Consider the following 13,257-nt stretch of genomic DNA (forward strand, 5'->3'; position numbering starts at 1 on the left):
CTTACAGAAGACACGCTTGTCGAAGATGACATAAAGAATAGCTGAACATGTAAAATCAATCAATAAGAAACAGAGATTCTCTTGGTCATCACTTCTTCATGGTGTATGAGAAATGTACAGGTACAGTGATATTTCCAGTGGCAAAGAGGTGGAGGAAAGCTTTGTGACAGCAGAGAGAGGTCCTAAAGTGGTTTCCAAATTGCACTAAAACTGTGGGATTAAACTTCAGAAAGATTTATGTTTAAAAATCTCTTGGCAGTTTGAGATGTTTATCTTCTTTATAGTTCAGACATCACAAAAGACATCAGTCAATATAACATCCACAAACTCAGGTATTGTAGAGGGAAACAAGATGAAAAATAGGGATGGGGAGACAGATGTTTCCCCTTCAGCAAAGTGAAAAACAATAGCAGAGAGAGGTGGGACTCTCTAAGTCAGAGATGAGAGCGATGGCAGGTCTGCAGAGAAGTCATCTCCATAAATGTGACACGTGTCAGCAGTGGCAGCGAGTACCAGCTGTGAAAAGAAAGCTGAACTGATTTTAATGTGCTAAGATTTTAGACCAGGCAGGTGTGAAAGATAATGTAGAAAGCTGCACCCAGCCAGGGCAATTAATACTGTCTCCTGTTTGTATAAATGGAAAAGAAATTAACCTTCCTGTCTTCACCAGGAGAGGAGCAAATTGGATCGTTTCTAAACACGTAGTACTATGACGATGATCTGAGGAACAGCAGATCAATTATCTTGCTCTTCATGCATTCTTGTCAAGCTAATGAGCAGTTTATTGTCAAAGGTAATGCATTTCAAAGAGAGCACAAAGGTTTGAATCAGGATTATCAACAGACATCCGATTTCTTATGAGAGGAGTTATCCTAGAAAAGATGAGTGATGATGAAACTGCTGCATTATCAGGATAATGTTTCTGGATTTCCAGACAATATTTCATAGACCACATTACAGGAGTAGAACAGATGAACAACTGAATCACTTTTTATTCATTGAAATATGAGAATTAAAAAATTAAAATATTTCTTGGATTATGTATCCTGACCTTTCACAAGGCACTAAGTGATCCCTACATAGTATTCACGGCAAAGTTTTCCTGCCATATCTGTTTCTCCCTGCACATACCGGGAGTCCAGGCAGATGTTCCAATGTACTCAAAAATATAGGGGCAGACAATGAAAATAATTTTCACAAACAGCCATAATCCTACAGAATTCCAGGTATTCTTCTAGTTCCTGTCCCTCTGTTCTTCAGTTATCAGAGTTTAGGGCTCGAGTAAAATTTAGATAGCAGCAAACACGTCCTCTGTGAACTCTGTGACATGCTCATACAGGTAAAAAACCTCAAAGATTTTTTTATATCTTTGACTTTGTTTCTGGAAGTGGAGTTGAAAGTGATCTTTAATAGAATCTCAGCATAAGGTGGGGATTTGGAAATTGGGAACAAGACATTGATCTTTGACTTCTTTAATGGACCTGAGCATAAGGAAGCCAGGCCTATGCTGAACTCACCCAGGACCAACTGAAGAGACCCAAAATAAAATGTACAACCAATTATTCACCACATCTATGCATCTGAAAACCTAACATCTGTCACTCAGCAAACCTTAGCACTCAGAGACCTGCAGGGTGTTGTTCGGGTTATTGTATGCTGGCCAGAGTTAACCCATTCTGCCCAAAGGCACCCACACTAGTGATTTCTAATCGCTGCCTGGGTTTGATCAGCACCTGGGTTTGCAGCAGCCCATCCTTTTGATTACGTGGCCCCTGCAGGGAAAAGCTCTCTCAGCCCCATGGGGTAGCTGACAACACTACCAGCTTCTTCCTAACAATGCAGGTGAAGATTTCATTTGCCCTGTCCAGGACCATGGTGGGGTGATGATTTTCAGATACTCAGGAACAGAAAAATCCTGCGCCAAGGAGTTTACGGAAAGACTTGCAGAGGTTTAACAGAACACTTACTAACGAAAAGACAGACAAGCAACATAAATTAAGAAAAGGGTTGGAAAAAACACAGATCCGAGGAAATTTGTGTAGGAATCAACTGTACATTGATAATATGTATCAATTATCTATGTTCTACTATGATCACTGAAATCTCTATCATATATGTTGACAGCAAGACCCTATCTCCTTGGGATTTATTCCTTTCCATCCAATTTTCTGTAAGATCTGCTGTCCAGAAATTAGCCAAAGAATGAAAAGACAGAAGAAAACCAAACCTTTACACACTCTTAAACTACATCTGGACTGTGGTCACGGGAATGTGTACTTTTGGTGACATTATACATCAGAAAGGGTGGCCACTTTGTATGAGAGAAGCCAAAGAAAAAAATGCCTAAGCACCCCTTGTATAAGTCCATTGAAATTGAAACTCTAAAAAATATCAGTTATCAAAGTACAGAAAAAATTCAGCAAGAAATAGGGTTTGGTGTGAGTTCACCTTTGTTTATAATGAAGCTGTTGCTGGAGTAAATGTTTGCCTGTAGTTTTGATGATTAAGCTGAGCTTTGGATGCCTGAAGGCAATACTGGTCAGTACCATCTCAGGCAGCTTGTTGGGGGCCAGAAGTATCTCAAATATTTTTTGAAAGTCTACTTCTCATGCCAAGATCCAATGCCCTGATCCTCAAAGGTGAGGGAGACAGCCCTTTCCATGTGTTCTGCAGTCAGGCTGCCCACAAAGTCCTTCATATTAAATTAAGAAATATCAGAACAGTTGCAATTAGTTGCTTCTGCAGCACTTACCAGCCTCTTTGAGAATTTCCTCATAGTTTTTCCCCTAAAAGGTGAGCAGAGTGGTAACTCTGTTAGTAGGAATATGGGATATGAAAAATACAAATAGAAGCAACAGCAAATCCCACGTTACAGCAGCTGAGCGGTAGGAGCCTCTTGGTGCACATTTTTGGGGAGGGTCTGCAGCCTCAAGCCTCCTGGCCCTTTGGAGAAATAACCCTGCAGGAGCAGGACCAGAAGAGGAGCTAATTCCAATCCCTTGTCCTCAGCTGTTCCCTATGGTAACTCCACAATGGTGGTTTTATGTATGGCATATAAAATGTGCAGCGAGGATTTTGTAAGAAGAGTAACTTCAGGGTAAGTTATACATGTAAAAGTTCAACTTGGTTGCCCTTGGTGAGATGTTTTCCATTCGATGAGCAGGGACACCCTTTTTTAGAGGGTGTTGCCGTGGGAGTTAGGTGCTGAAAAAATCTCTGGAGCAGTTAATTAGGGGTGAGATAAGAAAGGGTTTATTTTGCCAAGGCAAAGATGTTACAAGACGCGCCCCGGTGTGCCTGAGATGTTACATTTTATAATACCATCCATCCAATCCCAGATGTGTTCATCCTGTGGCCTTAACTCTGGTCCACCCCGGGTCCACCCCCTGAAAATGGGTCTGGGGTGTACTTCGAGACCCCCTGTTCATCCCATCTTCATCTTCATCAGAGCACAAAGGGTACATAGTCACCCAATTCTTGACCGTGTTCTGTGGTTTAGGCCCTGATATGCTGTTCTTCCAACAATCTAGGCCTTGCCTTGACAAAAGACTAAACATTTCTACTGGATTCGGGAGTAGGGGTGATATAGGGAGCATAGAATGGGGTAAGAGGGCTAAGGAATGTGTAAACAAGGGTGCTACAGAGAAAAGGAAAGGGACAAGGGACAAAGGAGGGAGGGTTGCTGCTTTTAAAATCTACTTATAAAACTTATAAGGCTTACCAATATTAGAAAAATAAAAAAAACATTAGGGGCTTAAGGCATCAAGGGGAAACAATTTGCAGAGCACAAGTACTTACTCACAAGGGCCTTTCACAATAGGCAGCTCTAGTACACCACACGTACAGTTGCTCAACCTTTATGCTTACCACTGTGATAACAAGTAGTCCAATTTGAGCACCAAGATAAAGCAGTCTGATTCTACAGTTTACAGGCCTGGTGCAGTCTCGAAGGTACAGCTTCTGCTTTCCTTTTGAACATGGTGTGCTCTTCCCGCAGGTCTGAGTGCAGTAACTGTGAGGTTGGAGAGCACTGCGGGGTGATAATGCACGGCAACGCTGTCACTTTCTGCGAGCCATATGGTCCCAGAGAACTGGTAAGTGAAGGCTGGCTCACCTGCCAGGGCTGGGGCTGCAGGCTGTGAATCGAAGCTGCGTCAGCTGCAGAAATGTTGGTGTGCTTGAGGAGTTCAGCAAAGAGGCTCTTAAGCAAGGTGATAGGCCCATAGAAGTGCACCCAGGGACTTCCCAGCGTTTTAAACCATAGGTTTGCAAGGGACAGTGTCTTGATCTGGTGTGTATCCAAGTTATTTAAAGTATCCCTGAAGTGCTGAAAAGTCAAGGAAATAGAACTGTGTTGTCAAAGGCATCATTCTCTTTTTATTTCCAACAATGAAATAGAGACAGGGTTCATTTTTCTTCTATTATTTTATTAGTCATGTCCCGTTTTTTCATGTAGCTGTTGACAAATGTTAATTTGGTTGTAAAACATCACTTGTGATCAATGAATCCTACAGACTTAAACGCAGCCTGGAGCAAGCACCTGCCAGTCTCAGGAAAGTGTATGTAACAGATTGAGTCACGATGAACGGGACAGAATTCATTTTGTTAGGGGTTAGTTTGGTCATAAAATTGCTATAAGAAACAACGTGGTGCAATTTGCATTAACTTGAGGTCATCTGGGGGTGTGTGGGAAATGAATTACAGTACATATAACCAATGCCCACACGCTGACACTGGGCAGATAGCTGCAATGGTGTACATAAAGTGGGAGCTTTGGAAAGAACTGAAAAATTAAAAGGCCAGATCAAAGCCTGTGTAATTCAAAATAATTTTCATGTTTTCAACAGACTTCTGAGTGGAGGGAGAGGCTGATTAGAGCTATTTGAAGAGCAAACATGGACGAGGGCCATAAAACAGAAGTGGTTTTGGCCAGGCATCTTCTCTTAATTTCAGACACTGACAATCCTTTTCACAGGGTTAATTTTACATCCTTAACTGAGACCAGAATTCCAAAAATGCAATGTACATATTGCTACTGTGGTGAATGATAAACACATATAAAATTAATTTAGAGATTTTACAGATAAAGGAGAATTTCTCTCTCAACCAGCTCCAGCCAGGGAATCCTGTCAGGGATGCTTAATTGACTCTCTGCTACTTTGCATCCTGTTTAAATATACTACGCTTCTCTAACTGCCTTGAGAAGAGATGCATTGTTATATGTCCTCTGCAGAAATTAAGTCACACCACTGGGATATATTTCCCATTTTTTTAATTCATTTTTAGTTGTAGTGTTGAGCATAGGTAACACTACTTGAAAAACAATCTATTTATGACATTTAGCAAACCCAGGGGCACAGCTCTGAGAGATTTGACCTGGCATTCATTAACTGTCTTCTCCCTGCTGATACGCAATTTAGACTATCCTTAGTAATTGGGAATTGACTTCAAAATCCAGTGTTGGACTGTATTTGTCGTATTGCCATGGGGTAAATAGCACTACCATGGAATGAGGAACTTGGAAAAAATTTGTTATGATACCAAAGTGGTGTGATTAAATAATCAGCTGAAAAAAATCATCATGCTTATAAGCAGCTAGCAGCCAAATAATGAAAGTATTTATAAATACTATGGCAGTGTTGCAGAAAAATCAAATCCTTCTGAAGGAATGTGCTAATGACTTAACATTATGGATGAGCACAAGACAGAGTTCAGGCCAGAAGTCTTATCTAGTTTTATTTTTGAGTATGGACATACATTTAAATCCCTATTGTCTTAGAAGTAACCTGTTTCTGATTTGTGGTTGTTTCGGCAATTTCACAACATATGTCTTCCTACTACAAATTTTAAAAGCTGTTTTATTTCTCCATGAATTTCATTAATCCTATTCTGTCTCTGCTCGAAATGGCTCTTGAAATCTCTGTTATTGTGAATGGCTCCTCATACATGGATTACTGCTTTAAAATACTTAGTCCAGAAGAGTTGTATTTGCAAAATATATTATATCAACAGCTCTGACAGCTGCTGGTTTGCTTCCTTGACCTCCTTCTCTTCTCCTGACTCCCAACAGCTGCCTGTTACTTCAGGCAGAGGGTTTTTTGTTACCAGCTGTCTCTGTTGGTGAGAATTTACTACAGGCAAAATCCTGGAAAGATGTATGGCATCAGAGCTGTTGCAAGCAAAGGAAAATATTTGCTAAAGGCTACCAGTTTCTCTGCAGTGTCTGAACTTTGTAGTCCTTTTCAGAACTTTGAAAAAAGTTTTTAGTAAGTCTAAGGCTTTTTTTTCCAAAGCGTTGCTGAAATGATTCACAACATAGTCTCTTCTAAGTCTACATGAACACCTGCGATGACCAATATATTTAATTTCTTGGTGATATGAGCCACTGAACCTTGATAAAGGTTTTGTTTGCAAATTATAACTTTCACAACATAATTAATTGAATGTAAACTAACATAATAGGTTCTCATAACTCAAATCAGAAAGCATTTTATTATTTGGCATGATAAGTGTGATACCTAATACTGAATCGATCCTGACAGAATGACTTAAATGGGAATGTGACTGTATTTTTAAAGGGGTTGTGTAAATGCAGCTTCCCTATTCTTGTTTAAAAACTAAAATTGCCTGTTAGGACATTTAATCTTGTTATCACCTAATCTTCAGTGCATTTCGGTGAAGATCCCATTCCTTAATATTTATAAGAAGATCCTCTCTGTATGTGATATGTATGTAGAAAAGAAACAAAACGCCAAAAACTCATGCCAACTCATGCAGGTCTCCATCCATTATTTTCAAAGGCATCATTTAATGAATAACTCAACTAGGCTCACACACCACCACCATGGCATGACTTGCTTTTTATGTAGCAGTATCATAAAGTCCAACTTTCAAAATAAATTGAAAATTACTAGGTGGCCTTCACAACACACTAGTGTATTTTATTTTATAGCATTTTCAGGAAAACAGTTCTAATGTGAACTATTGAAATATGGAGGCATTGAAAGAAGGAAGGAAGAGAGGCCTCAGAGGAGGGTGTTGTGCTGAGTACAGAGGCAGCTGCTTCGTGTTTTCTGTCGGTTCTAGGTCTTGTTTGGATGTGAGCAGTGTGTAGATGCTACTACAATATTTCATTGTACATATTACGTAGTATCACCAAGGTTTTGTTTGCTTTGGTGTTGAAGGTTGAAATTCTGTTATTTCCTCTTAATATTTCATTATTTTAGGTTTACTTAATGTTATTTTTATTATTTACTAATGGTTATTTTTGGTTCTTGTTCTGTGCTGGGAGAAGTGAAAACCATTCTGTATATACAAATTTACACTAAAGTGACCATGAACCACAGAGTTTATTTTTTCAGTCTTCTAAACAGTGGTCAAGCACCAGTGTTGCACATAAATGTGCTTTTTTTTTGGTAGACATCAGTACAATGGAAAAGAAATCCAGCTTTGACGTATGATGAGATATCAATAATCAAAATGACATAACAAAAATTTCCATGATCACTCAACCTGAAAAGGCTGGCAATTAACAATTCTATGCACTGGAGATGTAGATGGCTAGAGATTTTCCATGCTTTCAAAGAAAAACAAGAGATGAATGTATTGTTTTCCTGATCTAACAAAACTGTTTGCTTCTCTTCCCATAGACCACCACTGGCCTTAACACAACTACTGCATCCGTCCTTCAGTTTTCCCTTGGTAAGTTTAGATTATTCTTTCTCCTGAGAAAGTGCAAAAAGTAATTTCTGCAAAGGAAAAAGGGCCTAAATTTCAGGTTTACCTTTCTGGTTGATGTTCCATTTGACATGAGGGATTTAAAATATCTTTTAAAAACTGCACTTTATTTATTCATCTCCTGATCTGGAGCTCCTAATCTAAATTTTGGAAACCAGAAACTTCAGTGGATACTCTGATGGTGAGAGACACGGTCATGTTTGAGTTTTGGTTTTTTCACTTATTTTATAACCTGACATTTAACAATATAATCTCTCGCTCTTTCTCTGAAGTGTGATTATTGTTTCTAAAAAAGGAAGGTTTTTAACACTTAACCCTCCCGATATATTCCAAGTTACACCTAGGTAGTGCTGTTTTTAACACATTTGTACAAAGAGAATAGGTGAGGCAGACTGAAACTAAATGCTATTAAGTTCATATTATCAATGGCATGGTTGAATGCTGTATTAGTTAGAACACTGTGAGTTATTGAGCATTTCACTGTGCAGTTGTGGCTATAAATTCTGGTAGAAGTTGTGGTTTGGGCTGAGGGCAAATTCAGAACACAATATGTTAACTCATATCTCAGTGTTCAAAATGTGAAGGAAAAATGTTCTTATGATATAAATGGTTCAATAAAAAAGCAAGGAGGATATGTAACCTGCTTCCTCAGTAGACTCCTGGGTATGTGTTTCCAAATCATATTCCTATTTTTAAAAAAAGTAATTCTACGGAAGTATCTCAGCAGACATGTGATTAAACTCTGGAAATCTCAGTTGGAAATAAGAACTATCAGGTAGCTTGGCAAGCAGCTTGGTTTTTTTAATAGATTGGAAATCAAAATCATGGAAGGCTTAGAAATATATCATTTAAATTTGGGTTTTACCTGAAGTTGTTCCTTTGGGTATTTGAAATCATCATTATCTGCAAATGACTGCAATGTTAATAGAAATAAGGATTGGTATAGATCCTTTTATTTTGAATTACTGGCTTTAAAAAGCCAGAAAAATTTATCCAATCCTTAACTGAGTTATTGCATAAATATTGGGCACCTCAAATGAAAACCAGCTGGCTGCTGTCCCGCAGTTTCATTCAGCTAGTGGAAGGGTAGCAGCTCACTTGATCCTCTGGGACATGTCCCTTGCTGGCAGAAGCCTTCCCACGTTTGGAGTGCCCGAGGAGAGGTGACTTCTACAGTGCTGCAAGTTTGTGATGGTGGAGGAATTCCACTTTTCATGAAAATTTACAAAATTCTTCTTTGGATTATCCTTGCAGTGACCCAGAGTGGTTAACAACAGGGTAAGCTGAATGGGTTGGTAGGTATATGTTCGCTGTCACAGCTCAGTGACTAGTGGCTGATGCAGGCCAACTGCAGAAGGGTGCAGGCTCCCAGAAGCTTCAAAATTAGAGTTAAGATTTCAGTAGGAGCCTTAATTCCTATCAGCTGGTGAAGGTCAAATAAAAAATATGGTAAGAAAAGGCTGAGCAGAAAATAGTCTATATGACAGGATTGTCGTGCATACGTGCTAAGAATACTTTAAACCATACCAGCAGAAACCAGTAAAATCCTTGTGATGGAGCAGGAGAGGGGTGGATGCACACCTGAGCAAATCAAATTTCAGCCTGAAGTTCAAAATGTGTCCTATTTTCCCATGTTCCTGTGTTGAGCTTGAAATACAGTGCAGATTGGTTTTGTAACTGATAAAAACCGGCATGAGCCAGGAGACTGCTGCTGAGCTCAGCAGTGCTTGGCTTTAGAATCCAGTTTCCAGCTTATTCCCAAATGTCCGATTTAATCATAACCCTGTTTAGGGATTCATCCAAGGGAATTGCCTTTTTTTTTTAAAGAATGTTTACCACTTTCTATCAGCCATGGAATAGCTTAAGCTGTAACCTTTTGGGTATCTTTATGTTAAATTTGTCACATAGTTTTGGCCACATTAAAGTGCATACCTTTTAATTTCTCTCACCACTAATTATGAGATGGAATTTTGTATTTTCAGGTGTATAAGCAGATGAGAACCAGGAAATGAAGCAGATCCTTCTAAACTGTGTGGTCAGGAAGGGTAACACACTAGTGAATTTTTCATTAGTTGATATTCTGTGTAGTTTCCTTCATGTATCACCTATTTGGTAGCTTTCCCCTTAAAGGGCAAGGCAGGTGAAAAGGTGCACTTAAGATGAAGGCTTAATTAGGATAAAAAGGTAGTTAGTAAGGCCTTTTCAGCATGCAGGACAACATTAATGTGCAATATCCTTTCTGAATGAGAGAAACTTGTCTGCCATGCAGCATTTACTCAGAGCTGGTGGCTTTGCCTTTTGGTCCAGGGCTGGGACGATACTTACACTCATGCACTCTCTGTCCAAATGTGCAGAAAATTTCAATTGCTTCAAATATCTTAATCATCCTTCACTACATTTCTTCAAGACCAAATACTGACATGTCTAGCAGTTTCCTTACTGTTCAGTGGCATTGTTAATTGAGATATTTAAAGCAATGCCTTTGGGCTCTCTCAGGCCAGAACATCTGATTCAACAGCTTGGGAATTGCAGGATATTGCACAAAAGCCTCTGGACTCAGCTGCCACACAATGTTAGTCTGATTCATTAGCTGAAATATTCCCTATTTCTCACTCCCAATCTCAGCCTTTTCCCCTTAGCTTCATCCTTGGACATCTCCAAAGTTGAACGTGACCTGTCATTCGCATAGGCCACTGTGATGGAAGGTGACTCACACGACTGGGAGATTAGCAGCTGAGCTAAATACAGGAAGAAAGAGATACATGAAATCCATGAGGGAAAGAGGAAGGGCTTTAAGGGAGCAATGCCAAGGTGTGAGGTGTGCAAGTTGTTGTGCTCATGCATTGTTCCTTGGGTGTCCTCTCCAAGCAGATGCTCCAGTGGCAGTGGTGTTTGTTGTGGGCTGTGCATGCTCTGCGTGGGCAGTTCAGCATTGGCAGGCACTTTCCATCCTTCCTTCCCCCACAGTGCCTCTGCATCAAACACCAAGATGAAGCTGAAGGTGCTCTGTTGAGCACAAACAGTCAGCCTGGCCTCCAGGGCAGGTGCTCCTCAGAGCATGGAAAACATGAAGATTCAGGATGCATGAGCAAAGGTGATCTTCAGTGCCTAAAGGGTAATAGGCCTTGACACTGGAAATTCATTAGGCATCGTTGCTGCTTGGATCATATGCTTAGTCCCTGCTATTGCTAGAGAAAAGACTTGACATGAAGCAAAATATGGATCTAGCACATAAACCTTCATTAAAAACAGTTTTCAGTGAGGTTTTAGTCATAGGCTTTAATCTGGGAGAGTGCTTTGTGATTTTGCCAGATGGACTCTGTCTGTCTTCTCAGGAAAATCCCGATAGGTATTATCCAAAAGGTGGGTCATTCATGTTATGATTTGCTCGCTGGTCTAGAACCACGAGCATTTGGACCTTTACTCATAGATTAAGTTTGGCAGTTTTCTTCTGCTGCTTCTGGGGTAGAATAGAATAGAACTATTTCAGTTGGAAGGAACCTACAGTGATCGTCTAATCCAACTGTCCGACCACTTCAGGGCTGACCAAAAGTTAAAGTGTCTTAGCATCTTTAAAATCATCCACTCACTTCTCTGCTGTCTATTGCTATTGCACCTTCCATTGTTCCAACTTATTTTCTGTAAACATCCATCAGACGACCAAGTTTACTTTGATTACAATATTGGATAAAACCTACAGGGTTCCAGGTGAATAAAATTAATCTATTACAATCACTAACAATAGCTGGCAGCAGGTTATCAATCTCCCTAATATCTTTCTAAGGGAACCTTATAGCAAGGATAAATGTGTGCATCTATTGGTTTTAATATGGTTAAAATATTACTGAAGAAATATTACTATTGGTATTCAACAATTCAGAACTTTTTGGTAAGGACAAAACCCCACTAATTCAGGGTGCAATGTTACTAGGGTGATCTACATTTCCAGTACCCACTTTGTCCCCATTTTCTATCTTCCCCAAAAGGAAATTAAATACCAAACTTTCTGCTTTTACATGCGTAAATATTTCGTTGACAATCTCATCGTATAATCACTTAAACCAGTAACAAAAGTAATAATTTCTCCAATCTTGTTCAACACACTTTCCACTCTTGCAACTTTATTTTCTAGTTGAGTAATCACCCCTGCCTTCACTTCAAATTTCTTGAGCTTCTAAAATCCGTCAGACCGTCAGCTGTACTTAATTGCAGAGTAATGTATTACCTGTGGTGACTTTAGATTTATACTGGCATGTTTTTTAAGAGGTGTATGAGCAATACACATACCAAGGACTTCCATGTGGCTTAGATTATTTACAGTCTGTTTTTAATGCTGCTAATTTCACAGTCCTCAGTGACTGTAATGGAGAAAACTATTTAAAATATGCTATTGATTGCTTTTGATTAGCATATGAGTAAGGGTCACTGATTTGGATACAGACTTTTGACATAATGACTTCAAAAGCATTTTCATGTCATGTCCTGCCTCAGCCTAAGACATCAGGTTACTGAATCATTAACCATCAGCCTCTGCTTCTCTTCCTCAACTACCAAGGTCACTAGGATTTATATGAGAGCTGTTTTACTCAGAAAATCCATGGGCTAAGGGTCTCGGTGATGTTATTGAAGACAAAGCACAGATAGTGTTTATCACCTTTAGAAAATAAAATGCAATTTTTTCAGGCTTATTTTTTTCCTTCATTTTTTTTGTAGTGGCAATTTGCCATTGTTACCAGTGTGAGTCTTGCAGAATTAAATTTTATAATGTATTTGATTATGTAGATAATGAAAATATTTTTTGCTTTGATGTATTTCAATCTACAGATTATTATTATTATTTAATCATCATCATCATTAGAATTATCGAATGTACTTTGGATTAGTCCTTACCTGCCAAGCTTCTGTGCTTCAGGAAAATAACATTTACTTCTCTATTAACCTCAGCAAATAGGAGATCACAATAGACAAAAAATAATCTTACAAAAATAAATAGTGCAGCTGATTCACTGACCTCCATGTATTTCTGTGGAGGAAATAGCAGTCTCTCTGGGCTGTCCCCTGGAGCAGCATCCGGAGGGCTCTGTAGAGCATCTGTGCAGGATGACGATCCCTTCTCCTTCCCACCAGAAACATCCCAACTCCTCTTTGGCTCAGCCGTGTGAACAACGATGACTGCATTTGGCCCTGTGTGACAGTCTGAAGACATTTATCATTTTTGTCCTTATCATGTTTTAATTCAGTTCTGGTGGCAGCTGGTAGATTGACAGTAGTGCTTTTGTGTTGTCTATTTATCCTCTGCTTGGATTCAGACCACTCGATAGAAGACATCCAAACATGTTGTGCTAAATAGGCCCTAGCTTTGGCTGAAAGGAACCATTGCTGATGATTTCCTCTTAATTTTCCTTTTGTTTAGTCAGTTTTACAATTAGCTGAAGCTATCGGATGACTGACAAGTGCTGTAATAGCCATTTTGTGAGATAGCACTGGGCTTACCCTCGGCAGAACTGAATAGACATGAGC

The 13,257-nt window shown here is 39.4% G+C and overlaps 1 protein-coding gene across 1 annotated transcript in view; it reads left to right on the forward strand.

Moving 5' to 3' along the window:
• The window catches only part of RELN (reelin), a 236,001-nt gene that overhangs the window by 130,601 nt on the left and 92,143 nt on the right, over positions 1 to 13,257 (forward strand). Inside the window, exons 7-8 of the mRNA XM_039379451.1 lie at positions 3,998 to 4,094; positions 7,650 to 7,701. Coding sequence (XP_039235385.1) covers positions 3,998 to 4,094; positions 7,650 to 7,701 — 149 coding nt within the window. The remainder of the gene's footprint in view (positions 1 to 3,997; positions 4,095 to 7,649; positions 7,702 to 13,257) is intronic.

Source organism: Pipra filicauda, unplaced genomic scaffold (genome assembly GCF_003945595.2).
Source record: "Pipra filicauda isolate LSUMZ 115617 unplaced genomic scaffold, ASM394559v2 scaffold167_size3244652_pilon, whole genome shotgun sequence".
NCBI classification, from domain to species: domain Eukaryota; kingdom Metazoa; phylum Chordata; class Aves; order Passeriformes; family Pipridae; genus Pipra; species Pipra filicauda.